The sequence below is a fragment of the Megalobrama amblycephala genome, linkage group LG10 (assembly GCF_018812025.1).
Source record: "Megalobrama amblycephala isolate DHTTF-2021 linkage group LG10, ASM1881202v1, whole genome shotgun sequence".
NCBI lineage: Eukaryota > Metazoa > Chordata > Actinopteri > Cypriniformes > Xenocyprididae > Megalobrama > Megalobrama amblycephala.
The window spans coordinates 2,446,202-2,459,733 of record NC_063053.1 but is presented as its reverse complement, the minus strand read 5'-3'; the positions used below and the strand labels follow the sequence as shown (position 1 = coordinate 2,459,733).

The following is a 13,532-nucleotide window of genomic DNA, read 5'->3' as shown; positions in this document are numbered from 1 at the left end:
GCCACTTTTAAACTCCTGCAGTTCTGAGCTCCAGAAGACCCAACAAAACTGCCCCCCATCAGAAAAGCCTCCAGCAGTTGTGCTGTCCTCAGTTTGAGATCCCATCTGCTGTACTGGCAGAGACACCAGACACAGATTAAATGTCTCCATTAAGCGAGACTCTCAGAGATCCACCTCGTGTCTGCTACTGCAGCCGTGTTGTGTAAAGCCCAGCCGGTTTGGCAGCCTGGATTTGCCTGAAACCGTCCAAAAAAGCTCCAGTGAAGCACCAGAGGCCATCAGCACAGAACGCAGCAGATAATGAAGACAAAATACACAGACGCTCGGGTTTAGCTTCAGATCACACACGCATACGACCGCAATCTCCTGCCAAAAAGGAAGAACCGCCCTCTATTATGGATTGATCATGAAGCCCTGATGCAAACTACACACAAAAACGGCAGGGCGCTTTCTTAAACTTTCACTTTTTGGCAGATTCTACGCTCTTAAAAAGGTTGTTTTTGCAGCGATGCCATTGGAGAACAATTTTTGGTTCAGCAAAGAGCCGTTCAGCTCTCAAAAGAACCTTTTTTTTTTACACTCTAAAAAAATAAAGGCTCTTTATTGGCATTGATGTTTCCATGAAGAGCCTTCAACATCCATGGAAACTTTCCATTGAACAAAAGTTTCTTTAAATGAATAAAATGTTCTTCAAAGTAAGAAAAAAATAGTTCTTTTAAGAATTGTTGATTGAAAGGTTATTTAGGGAACCAAAAATCATTCTTCTATGGCATTGTTGTGAAATGCTTCCCTTTTTGGAAGCATTTGAATAATCTAAAGAATCTTTTTTCACTTTAAAGAACCTTTTGTGGAATGGAAAGATTCCATGGATGCCAATAAGGAACCATTATTATTTAAAAGTGTAATCTGATTGGCTGGTTTTATGCAATTTCTATGAATTAGGGTTTACAAGTTTCATCAGAATCTGAGGTTTTTAAAATAAGTAAATTATTTTTTTGCACAGATTAAAAGAAATTGTAAAATAAAAACAATCAAAATAATAAGCATTAACTGACATCAATTAGCTTAAAAAAGGGGAACTTCAATTGAATATTTTAGGTCAAAATTGGGATTGGGAATTTGGGAAGCTTTTAGAAAATAGCTTCATTCTCCTTTATGTAAATGTCAGTGGTTTCAAAATTAAAGCTCAAGTATTAACCTGATCATTTTTATTTTATTATTTTTTACAATTTTTTTTCTGTATCATTTTATTCTGTATGCATGTATAGATTCAGCAAGGTGCGGGAAAAGTTTAGTGTCTGCATTTATTTGATGAAAATACAGAGAAAGCAGTAATATTATGAATTATGGTTTAAAATGTAATTTATTCCTGCGATCAAAGCTGAATTTTCAGCATCATTACTCCAGTCTTCAGTGTCACATGATCCTTCAGAAATCATTCTAATGATGATTTGCTGCTCAAGAAACATTTCTGATTATTATCAATGTTGAAAACAAGATTCTTTGATGAAACAGAATCAAATAAAGAGCATTCTTTTTAAATATTTTTGTAACATTCTAAATGTTTGTCTCTTTACTATCACTTTTGATCAATTTAATGCATCCTTGCTGAATAAAAGTAGTAATTTTTATCCATATCAAATAAACATGTTTACCCCAATTAAGGTTTGTACCTCAACATCAGCACTGCTTTTAGTAAACCTGGAAACCAGCAGTCTTGCGGTTGAGCTTCATGAGGGAATCTGCTCCATGAAAACCAGATGATGTTTGAATCACAATCTAGTGAAAGCGGCTCTGCATTGATGACTACAGCTGCTGTCTGGCAGAGCTCCAGTCACTGCATTGCATGCTTCTTCTTACTCACAATCATTTGCGGTGGAGTTGTGGATTGTGGACACTCCAACAGCTGCTGCTACCACTGGCTTTACAGAAACAGGAAACTCATCAAGAAATATATGATCATCGTTCTGAAATAGAGCAACATGCAAAATGAATAATTGAATCGGTCCATGTGATTGTCCCGGTAGAGGGAGCAGCATCTGTTCTGTAGTGACGGCTCTCTGTTTGGCTGTCGGCAGCAGTCTGGATGTGTTTCTTGACTTATTTTATAGACGTCTGTCGTGGAAGTGGTTTCCTCTTGTCCTAATGAAGCAGACAGAGATCATTAATGCACTTTTTACATGCTTCCTGATGTCTGATTTATGAGTATACATGTGTGTCTTTATAATAGCACTACTTAAATAGTTCACCCCAATTTTCATCCATATATCAGAATTTACTTGCTCACTCACACATATAGTGACCAATCGTTGGATAAAACAACCCATTCGCTTGGTTAAAGGTGCCGTAGAATGTCTTTTTAAAAGATGTAATATAAGTCTAAGGTGTCCCCTGAATGTGTCTGTGAAGTTTCAGCTCAAAATACCCCATAGATTTTTTTAAATTAATTTTTTAACTGCCTATTTTGGGGCATCATTAAATATGAGCCGATTTAGGCTGCGGCCCCTTTAAATCCTCACGCTTTAAATCCCCATGCGCTTGCCTTTAACAGCATAAACAAAGTTCACACAGCTAATATAACCCTCAAAATGGATCTTTACAAAGTGTTCGTCATGCAGCATGTCTAATCGCGTAAGTATGGTATTTATTTGGATGTTTACATTTGATTCTGAATGAGTTTGATAGTGCTCCGTGGCTAAAGCTAACATTACACACTGTTGGAGAGATTTATAAAGAATTAAGTTGTGTTTATGAATTATACAGACTGCAAGTGTTTAAAAAAGGAAAATAACGACAGTCTTGTCTCCGTGAATACAGTAAGAAACGATGGTAACTTTAACCACATTTAACAGTACATTAGCAACATGCTAACGAAACATTTAGAAAGACAATTTACAAATATCACTAAAAATATCATGATATCATGGATCATGTCAGTTATTATTGCTCCATCTGCCATTTTTCACTATTGTTCTTGCTTGCTTACCTAGTCTGATGATTCAGCTGTGCACAGATCCAGACGTTAATACTGGCTGCCCTTGTCTAATGCCTTGATCATGAGCTGGCATATGCAAATATTGGGGGCGTACATATTAATGATCCCGACTGTTACGTAACAGTCGGTGTTATGTTGAGATTCGCCTGTTCTTCGGAGGTCTTTTAAACAAATGAGATTTATATAAGAAGGAGGAAACAATGGAGTTTGAGACTCACTGTATGTCATTTCCATGTACTGAACTCTTGTTATTCAACTATGCCAAGATAAATTAAATTTTTAATTCTAGGGCACCTTTAAAACAACTGAATCACTGGTTAAAACAACCCAGTCGCTGGTTAAAACAACTGAATCACTGGTTAAAACAACCCATTCGCTGGGTTAAAACAACCCATTTGCTGGTTAAAACAACTGAATCACTAGGTTAAAACAACCCATTCACTGGGTTAAAACAACCCATTTGCTGGTTAAAACAACTGAATCACTGGTTAAAACAACCAATTCGCTGGGTAAAACAACCCATTCGCTGGGTAAAACAACCCATTCGCTGGTTAAAACAACCCATTCGCTGGTTAAAACAACCCATTCGCTGGTTAAAACAACCCATTCACTGGTTAAAACAACCCATTCGCTGGTTAAAACAACCAATTCGCTGGGTTAAAACAACCCATTTGCTGGTTAAAACAACTGAATCACTGGTTAAAACAACCCACTCGCTGGGTTAAAACAACCCATTCGCTGGTTAAAACAACCCATTCGCTGGTTAAAACAACATTCGCTGGTTAAAACAACCCATTCGCTGGGTAAAACAACCCATTCGCTGGGTAAAACAACCCATTCGCTGGGTAAAACAACCCATTCGCTGGGTAAAACAACCCATTCGCTGGGTAAAACAACCCATTCGCTGGGTAAAACAACCCATTCGCTGGGTAAAACAACCCATTCGCTGGTTAAAACAACCCATTCACTGTTTAAAACAACCCATTCGCTGGGTAAAACAACCCATTCGCTGGGTAAAACAACCCATTCGCTGGGTAAAACAACCCATTCGCTGGTTAAAACAACCCATTCGCTGGGTAAAACAACCCATTCGCTGGGTAAAACAACCCATTCGCTGGGTAAAACAACCCATTCGCTGGGTAAAACAACCCATTCGCTGGGTAAAACAACCCATTCGCTGGTTAAAACAACCCATTCACTGTTTAAAACAACCCATTCGCTGGTTAAAACAACCCATTCACTGTTTAAAACAACCCATTCGCTGGTTAAAACAACTGAATGGCTGGGTTAAAACAACCCACTCGCTGGTTAAAACAACCCACTCGCTGGTTAAAACAACCCATTCGCTGGTTAAAACAACTGAGCACAACTAAAAAACTTTATAAATTTTATAAATAAACAAATAAATCAAAACTGCCTAACGTCACTGAATGAAATGTCGACCAATGAAGAGGAAATGACTGTGAAGTGGGTGATGATGGACTCCATCTACTCCATCTGTGTTTTGATCATCATTCTGAATTCTGTCCTGTAGATCACACTTTTCAAACTCCTTGCAATATTCCCGCTTTTCTGTGGCCGTGGGAATACTGAGAGATCCGATGAACCAGCTGTTTCACGTTGCCTCAAATACAGTCAACTGTGACTCAACAACCACTTCCTACATCTCACAATGTGTCACATCTCCACTTCCTGTCTGGCTTTGTGTAAATATTATTAATGCCCTGTAAATGACATGCAGACACAGGGGTTAATGAGTTTTCAGTGTGTGAGAGTGTGATGGCATGGAATGACAGTCTAACAGCAACACATGTGGAGAACAGGAACGTCTCCATTTCTCCAGGACTGAACCTCCATGTGTTGCTTTGTTCCCTGCATTTCCCGTTTCCCTCCGCTCGTACCACTTCAGTCCTGTGGCCGTCTCTGATGTTGGGAAGAAATTCCTGGCAGCTGGGATTTACAGTGCATGTAATTGGAAAGTAGATTCTTTAATCATAACGTAGTTTATGAGTTTGGCCTCTTTGAAGCTTTAAGAATTTACATATAAAAACAGAAAGAGAAACGTGTTGTCTAGCTACTACAGTGCATATAGAAACAGCTGCAGCCAGATGCTTCAACATCCAGAATTCAGATTGAGAATTTTACTTTTTTTAAAAAGGTTTGGAAAATGAACTAAATCCAGCATCCTTTCCCTCGTGCTTTCCCGACACACACACACACACACACACCTGCAGCAGGTCCATCTGTGGAAGCACAGATAAGTGTCCATTAGATATGAACTTATTCTCAGGCAGGTTTTCCCAAAAGGGTCCTCAGCGGAATATGCTGCTTCCATGGCAACAAAAACCCATGGCAACAATAATTCTCTGCTTCCGCTGAACTGGAAAAAATGTCAGTGTCATCAGAAAGTCGATCAAATCACAGGAGGCTCAGACAGAGGCAGATGTTTGCTGTGACAAGCAGCAGTTCACATACGTGAATCTCAGGAGGAAACATCCTAATCATACCTGATGTGAACATTTTGCAGCTGCATCTACTTTTATAAGAATTATTATTTTTGTTGCATTGTTACATTATTATTATTTCTATTATTATGACAATTAAGAGAATTTCCTCTACAATTTATTATTAACATAATGCAAAAATAAAATAAAAATATTCTGCTCTTGCATCTAATTTTACAACAACAACAAATTATTATTATTATTATAATGACAATTAACACATTTACCCTCCGAATTCTTATTACCATAATGAAAAAAAAAAAAAAAATGCATTTGCATTTAATTTTGCAAGAAAATAGACACTTTTTTTTGCATTATTATAAGCACATTTTTCCTCCAAATTCTGATGACCATAATGTGAAAAATAAAATACAAATATTTTGCACTTTCATACTTTTCATAATTTGGCAAGTAAATTTGTTTGCATTATTAATATTATAATGACAATTAAGCACATTTCCCCGCCAAACCCTCATTATTATAATGCAAAAAATAAATAAATAAATAAAAATAAAACATTTTGTCCATTCACAATGATTTAAATACACAGTATATATTGATATCATTTTTCATAATAAAGTAATTAAAAAATTAATGCTATCTAGATTTCTGAAACCATAAGACACAACATGATGCCACAATGCTTTTCCATGTTAATCAGAGTTTTTGTCCTAACTAGCCGCGACGCTGACATGCGACAATTCTATTTTAGAAATGGTTTCTATTGTCTTAACTAGCCGCGATGCAGACAGCTGTCGATTCTATTTTTAAAAAAACGTTTCTACTATCCTAACTAGCTCGGACCCAGAAAAGCGATGATTTTATTTTAGAAAAACTAACTGCAATGGCGGTCCATGACGATTCTATTTTAGAAACAGTTTCTACTGTCCTAACTAGCAGCAGCGCCGACACTGGATTATTCTATTTTAGAATTGGTTTCTATTGTCCTAACTAGCAGCAGCGCTGACACGTGATGATTCTATTTTAGAATTGGTTTCTATTGTCCTAACTAGCAGCAGCGCTGACACGTGATGATTCTATTTTAGAATCGGTTTCTACTGTCCTAACTAGCTGCAGCGCCAACACGGGATGATTCTATTTTAGAATTGGTTTCTATTGTCCTAACTAGCTGCAGCGCCAACACGGGACGATTCTATTTTAGAATCGGTTTCTATTGTCCTAACTAGCTGCAGCGCCAACACGGGACGATTCTATTTTAGAATCGGTTTCTATTGTCCTAACTAGCTGCGATGCCGACATGGGATGATTCTATTTTAGAATTGGTTTCTATTGTCCTAACTAGCTGCGATGCCAACACGCGATGATTCTATTTTAGAATTGGTTTCTATTGTCCTAACTAGCAGCAGCGCTGACACGTGATGATTCTATTTTAGAATCGGTTTCTACTGTCCTAACTAGCTGCAGCGCCAACATGGGATGATTCTATTTTAGAATTGTTTTCTATTGTCCTAACTAGCTGCGATGCCAACACGCGATGATTCTATTTTAGAATTGGTTTCTATTGTCCTAACTAGCTGCAGCGCCAACACGGGATGATTCTATTTTAGAATTGGTTTCTATTGTCCTAACTAGCAGCAGCGCTGACACGTGATGATTCTATTTTAGAATCGGTTTCTACTGTCCTAACTAGCTGCAGCGCCAACATGGGATGATTCTATTTTAGAATTGGTTTCTATTGTCCTAACTAGCTGCAGCGCCAACACGGGATGATTCTATTTTAGAATTGGTTTCTATTGTCCTAACTAGCTGCAGCGCCAACACGGGACGATTCTATTTTAGAATCGGTTTCTATTGTCCTAACTAGCTGCAGCGCCAACACGGGACGATTCTATTTTAGAGTCGGTTTCTATTGTCCTAACTAGCTGCGATGCCGACATGGGATGATTCTATTTTAGAATCGGTTTCTATTGTCCTAACTAGCTGCGATGCCGACATGGGATGATTCTATTTTAGAATCGGTTTCTATTGTCCTAACTAGCTGCAGCGCCAACACGGGACGATTCTATTTTAGAGTCGGTTTCTATTGTCCTAACTAGCTGCAGCGCCAACACGGGATGATTCTATTTTAGAATTGGTTTCTATTGTCCTAACTAGCTGCGATGCCGACACGTGACGATTCTATTTTAGAATCGGTTTCTATTGTCCTAACTAGCTGCGATGCCGACACGTGACAATTCTATTTTAGAATCGGTTTCTATTGTCCTAACTAGCTGCGATGCCGACACGTGATGATTCTATTTTAGAATTGGTTTCTATTGTCCTAACTAGCTGCAGCGCCAACACGGGATGATTCTATTTTAGAATTGGTTTCTATTGTCCTAACTAGCTGCGATGCCGACACGCGACGATTCTATTTTAGAATCGGTTTCTACTGTCCTAACTAGCAGCAGCGCCGACACGCGACGATTCTATTTTAGAATTGGTTTCTATTGTCCTAACTAGCTGCGATGCCGACACGCGACGATTCTATTTTAGAATCGGTTTCTATTGTCCTAACTAGCAGCAGCGCCGACACGGGATGATTCTATTTTAGAATTGGTTTCTATTGTCTTAACTAGCTGCGATGCCGACACGGGATGATTCTATTTTAGAATCGGTTTCTATTGTCCTAACTAGCAGCAGCGCCGACACGGGATGATTCTATTTTAGAATTGGTTTCTATTGTCTTAACTAGCTGCGATGCCGACACGCGACGATTCTATTTTAGAATCGGTTTCTATTGTCCTAACTAGCTGCGATGCCGACACGCGACGATTCTATTTTAGAATTGGTTTACATTTACATTTACATATATTATATATATCTTCCAAGGGGTTTTTTCCCTCCTAGGACTTTTTTCCCAGTGCTAGCACGCTGGGTTTTTCTCCTAGGGGTTTTTTTCCACCCCTGGGAGTCAGCCGACATTGGCTTAATGTAGCACCATCTTGTATATGTTACATATTACCACGCTTGTTTGTACAGCTTATTTTTAACCACTTCCCTTTTTTCTGTGCTTCTAATATGTAAAGCTGCTTTGAAACAATTACCAATTGTAAAAGCGCTATATAAATAAATTTGACTTGACTTGACTTGACTTCTAATGTCCTAACTAGCAGCAGCGCCGACACGTGACGATTCTATTTTAGACATGGTTTCTATTGTCCTAACTAGCCGTCACGGCGACAGCTGTAGCAACAACAATGATGAGCAAGTATGGCAATGATGATCTCAGGTGCTGTTTATTTTCTTTATTTATTGTTAAAAGCGTCTATTGCAAATTTCATTTTGTGTGTCTTTTATAGCCATACTGAAAGCAACAATGGACAATTCACCTCGGATCTTCAAAATAAATGAAAGAAAACAAGAACGTTCAAACTGTCAACTCATTGTGAACAGACAAGTGTATTCTATGACTATGACAAAGATTGTTTCAGTAACTCTGTATGTATTTTTAATCATATTAAAATGGTGTAATAATATAATATCTCATAATATCTGGTGTGGACAGACAAATTGCTTGTTGATGGAATCTTATCGTCTGATTAGGACACAGTGTAAGACATAAATAATAGAGATATATCATAATGGACATCAATTAGTTTATTCCTAGAACATGAAATATAAAAAAAAAAAAAAACGCATCACAGATTAATTTTACATACTACATTTATTTAAAAAAAGCAACCAATGTCCCATCTTACATTTACAGAGAAACACGTTTGTAAAAGCGTAGAAACCAACAAAGTGTTATCTAGCAGCATCCAAATGTTGGAATGAGGGAAAAAAGACAAATCATCAATATATCTATGTACTGGACACAGTCCTGGCAAAACTACAGCCGTCACAGTATGGCCTTCTCACAGCCGTCCGCACCAGAAGCCTTTTCATTTTAATAAAATAAACTAATTTAGGTTAAATAAGCTTAAATAACAGTGTTAAATACAAGACACTTGATTGGAGGTTCTGTACAGAGATGGACACGTTTTGGCATGTGACTGTGGTTCACTGCGGGAGGAACTGCACATCGGGACGCAGTGAGCCGGAGACAAGGCATGTGTTTGGAAGGAACAGAAAGCGACGTTATGCTCGCACCTGCTTCGTCTTTTCTTTGAGGCACAATCTCAGTTGCAGGACAGTTTCAGGAAATCTTGTTGGGGAAGTTCAGCGACTCCACGATTATTGCCAGAACTTGATGATTGTGGACAGAAATCATTCAGATGACACATGGAGGTACTGTCGAACTTCAACGTTTGATTGTACCTTTCAATAACGGAGGCAGAAAATGAAAGCTTTGTGAATGAAATGCCCAGCTACTACAAGTCTTGATGCGTTACATTCATAATCCACCTCCAGGATCATCGTTTAGTTGCTGATTTAGTACATTCTCCATGTTAAACCTGCCCCGTTTCTCAATGCAAGTGAACCAGCTACACCAACGAGCACCAGTGGCTTCCTCAGTCCAGTATGTACTTACATTCTACATCTCATTGGAATTGCAGTAGGAATTGGGCTTTGCTAGCGAAGGTAGATGCCGCTGAAGCATCCAGCTCCAACGGCACGCAGTTCTCCAGTGGTTTTCGACTCTCGTTTGCCCCAAAGACAGAGGAACCTCTCTGAGAAGACGGGGCAGACGGAGTCTCCATCAAGGCTTCTTGTCGATGGTGTGGAAGAACCACTCTGTGAACTTCCTGAGCTGGGCGGCCGCCGTCTGGCTCTCCTCCTGCAGACGCATGTTGTCCTGCCTCAGGTGCTGCACCTCCACCTGAAGGATCGCCTTGTCCTCCTTTTCCTGGACACAAAGGCAAAAGAACGGCTTCAGAATATAGTGAACTAGCCTTTTTTTGTGTGTGTTTTATGGTGTTTGCTTATAATATGCTATCATTATATGGAAAGGAGCAGCTTGGAGATTCTTCATGAAATGACATGATAGTGAAAAAAATATGAAACAAATTGGTGTAGTATTTAGTTATTTTAACTCAGAAACTGTAAATAGTACTAGTAAATAGTAAAAAAGTAACAATTAATTAAATGTGAAAATTTGAAGATTGAAATGGTATTTTCTTGTAAAACGTACTCTAATAATCTTTGTGTAATTTACAACTTCAAAAAAATCTTTTTTAGAGTATATAGGATAACACAGATTTTAAAACTTTTAGATGCTACAGATGCCCAAATACTGTCAAATTCTGTAATATTGTGAGGGCAGTAATGCTGTCAAATTAAAAATGTATAATAGTTGTTGTTTTTTCCAAAAACAACCACCCAGAATACCTTAGCAGCCGCATAGCAACACCTTAGCAACCACCCAAGTACCCCAGCAACCACATAACAACACATAGGAACCATCTTGAGTACCCTGACACTATCTATCTATCTATCTATCTATCTATCTATCTATCTATCTATCTATCTATCTATCTATCAAAACTACTAAACTAAAACTTAAACTTTCAAACTGAAAACTCTCAAACTTTTAAAACTACTTCAAATTTTCTGGACTGGCTTTTTCAAGCCAACTTAAAGTTTGTCTCGAATTTTTTACATAATTTTTAAAGTGGTTATATTGTCAAAATCTAATATTGTTGAGTTGATTTTGTCAAATTATAAAGTAGTAATTTTGTCATTTTTTATTTATTACATTTTATCTTATTTTATTATTTTTGTCATTTTTTTACACAATTTTTAAAGTGCTAATAATTGTAAAGGCAGTGATGTCAAATTAGAAATGGATAATATTGTCGTTTTTTCATTTATTGCATTTTATCATATTTTTATTATTTATTTATTTTTGTAATTTTTCATACTATTTTTTAAAGTGCTAATATTATCAAATTCTGTAATATTGTGAAGGCGGTAATGTTGTCAAATTAGAAATGGATAATATTGTCAATTATTTATTTATTACATTTTATCCTATTTTTTTATTTTTGTAATTTTTTACACAATTTTAAAGTGCTAATATTGTCAAACTGTCAAATTAGAAAGTAGTATTATTTTAATTTTTATTTATTACATTTTAATCTTTGTTTTTTTTAAATTACACATTTTTTAAAGTGGTTATATTCTCAAAATTTAATATTGTGAAGGCGGTAATATCAAATTAGAAACTAGTAATATTGTCATTTTTTATTTATTACATTTTTATCTTATTTTTGTCATTTTTTTACACTATTTTTAAAGTGCTAATAATGTCAAACTAATATTAGGAAGGCAAATTAGAAACAGATAATACTGTAATTTTTATTAAATTTGATCATATTTTTATCATTTATTTATTTTTGTAATTTTTATACCATTTCTAAAGTGGTAATATTGTTGTCAAATTAGAAATGGATAATGCGGTCATTTTTTATTTATTACATTTGATATTTTTCTAATTTTGTACACATTTTTTAAAGTGTTAATAATGTCAAACTCTAATATTGTGAAGCTGATACTGTTGTTACATTTATTTAATAATTGTATTATTTTTTAACATTTTTTACACTATTATTCTCTAAAGTTTGAAAACCTCTGGAATAAAGTATTTGACATATCTTTGGTGTATTTTGCACAGAGATCTTATTTAAGAGAAGGAAAAGTTCAATGGCACAGAAACCTTTAATTAATATAGATGATATTCATCTCAAAAGACTCATGTTCATCAGCCCCTTTATGGTCATTCAGAGTACTTATACATACAGTATATTGAGCTCATGTGACCGGTGCAGCATTTTTAGCGATGACATCAGGTGATCATCGGCTGTTCAGCACATTTGTGGTGAGCCGCCGTCACTCTGCTGATTGAGCGAGAGCGCTGATTTAAAACGACAGGAAGCAGGATATTAAATTGGGCCGACAAGGTGGCAATTCTCCATGCTGGGTGCCCGCTACTGCACGCTTCAACGCATTGTTAGCCTATCCTTCCCCTCAAAACCCTTCCTCCAGTGAAGTCACAATCACAGTTGACGTACTTCCTTGCATTCACAAAAGTCATGGAGAAAATCAGGTGGGCAAAAGCATCAATCACAGTTATTGTTCTCCATCAGGACAGCACAGCTCACCTTTTTCAAGTCATACTGCAGCTGTCTCAGGATCACCTCCAGCTGATTGACTTTGCCCGTCAGTGTGGCTGGAGAAGTATCGCTGAAGACAGAGACAGAGTTATTAGTCTACACGTGAAACCCAGTGTATTGTGTGAGGTGTTTGTGTCTGATCTGGAGTCGAACTCACCCTGCCTCCAGCGCGGCTCCCTCCGCGGCCGCCACGCGTCTGGTGAGCTCACGGGAGATCTGCAGCGCTTCGGCTCTCTGCATGTCCGTCATGGTGCAAAACGAGGCCACGCGCTGGTCTGGACACAAGCACACATCGGACAGACTCAGATCAGGACGCATATGATGTGTTCTCAATGATAAACACCAAAACATGTGCTGACTGAGACACGACTGTAACTGAACAGCATCTGATAGCAATGCATTGTGATCTCATTGTGTCCTACACACCTCACACACCTGATGCCGTACGCGTGGTCAAGGCAGTTGGACATAGTGGTGTATTAGAGGTAAAAAATGATATAAATACTGTTCAGTTTCTCACACAAACTGATCGTTTTGTGTCTTAGGGCATCAATGTGTCGTCACGAGCCGCAGGGTTTAATTTGGATTTGTCTGTGCATGTTTTTTTTTACTCTTATAGATGAAGTTCCCATTGACATGCATTATACGACTGACAGACGGCAATGGTTGGAGTTAAAAATCATCATTTGTGTTCTACTGAAGAAACAAAGACACCTACATCTTGGATGCCCTGGGGGTAAATCAAATTTTCATTTTTGGGTGAACTATCCCTTTAAAAACAGACCTGCTGTGAGCTACGAGGTTGTTTATCGACGAGATTTGCTTCTGTTGAACCCATCAGCATGCATTTTTTCCAACTTATTTTTGTTCGGGTCGTTTTGACCCGGAGAAGATTTTCTTTTTCCCGAAAATACTAGTTAATGTTATCGCATTAGACTGAAACTTCATGACTTTGTTCACACAGGGTATAACTACTTC

At 37.6% G+C, this 13,532-nt stretch overlaps 1 protein-coding gene across 6 annotated transcripts in view; it reads right to left on the bottom strand.

Annotated features, from left to right (window-relative positions):
• Positions 1-9,147: 9,147 nt before the first annotated feature.
• The window catches only part of LOC125276457 (signal-induced proliferation-associated 1-like protein 2), a 163,353-nt gene continuing 158,968 nt past the window's right edge, over positions 9,148-13,532 (bottom strand). For all 6 annotated transcript variants that reach the window (XM_048203935.1, XM_048203932.1, XM_048203936.1 and 3 more), the window contains 3 exons: positions 12,712-12,829; positions 12,543-12,624; positions 9,148-10,288 (listed from right to left, as the gene is read on the bottom strand). In XM_048203935.1, coding sequence (XP_048059892.1) covers positions 10,142-10,288; positions 12,543-12,624; positions 12,712-12,829 — 347 coding nt within the window. In that variant the 3' untranslated portion in view covers positions 9,148-10,141. The remainder of the gene's footprint in view (positions 10,289-12,542; positions 12,625-12,711; positions 12,830-13,532) is intronic.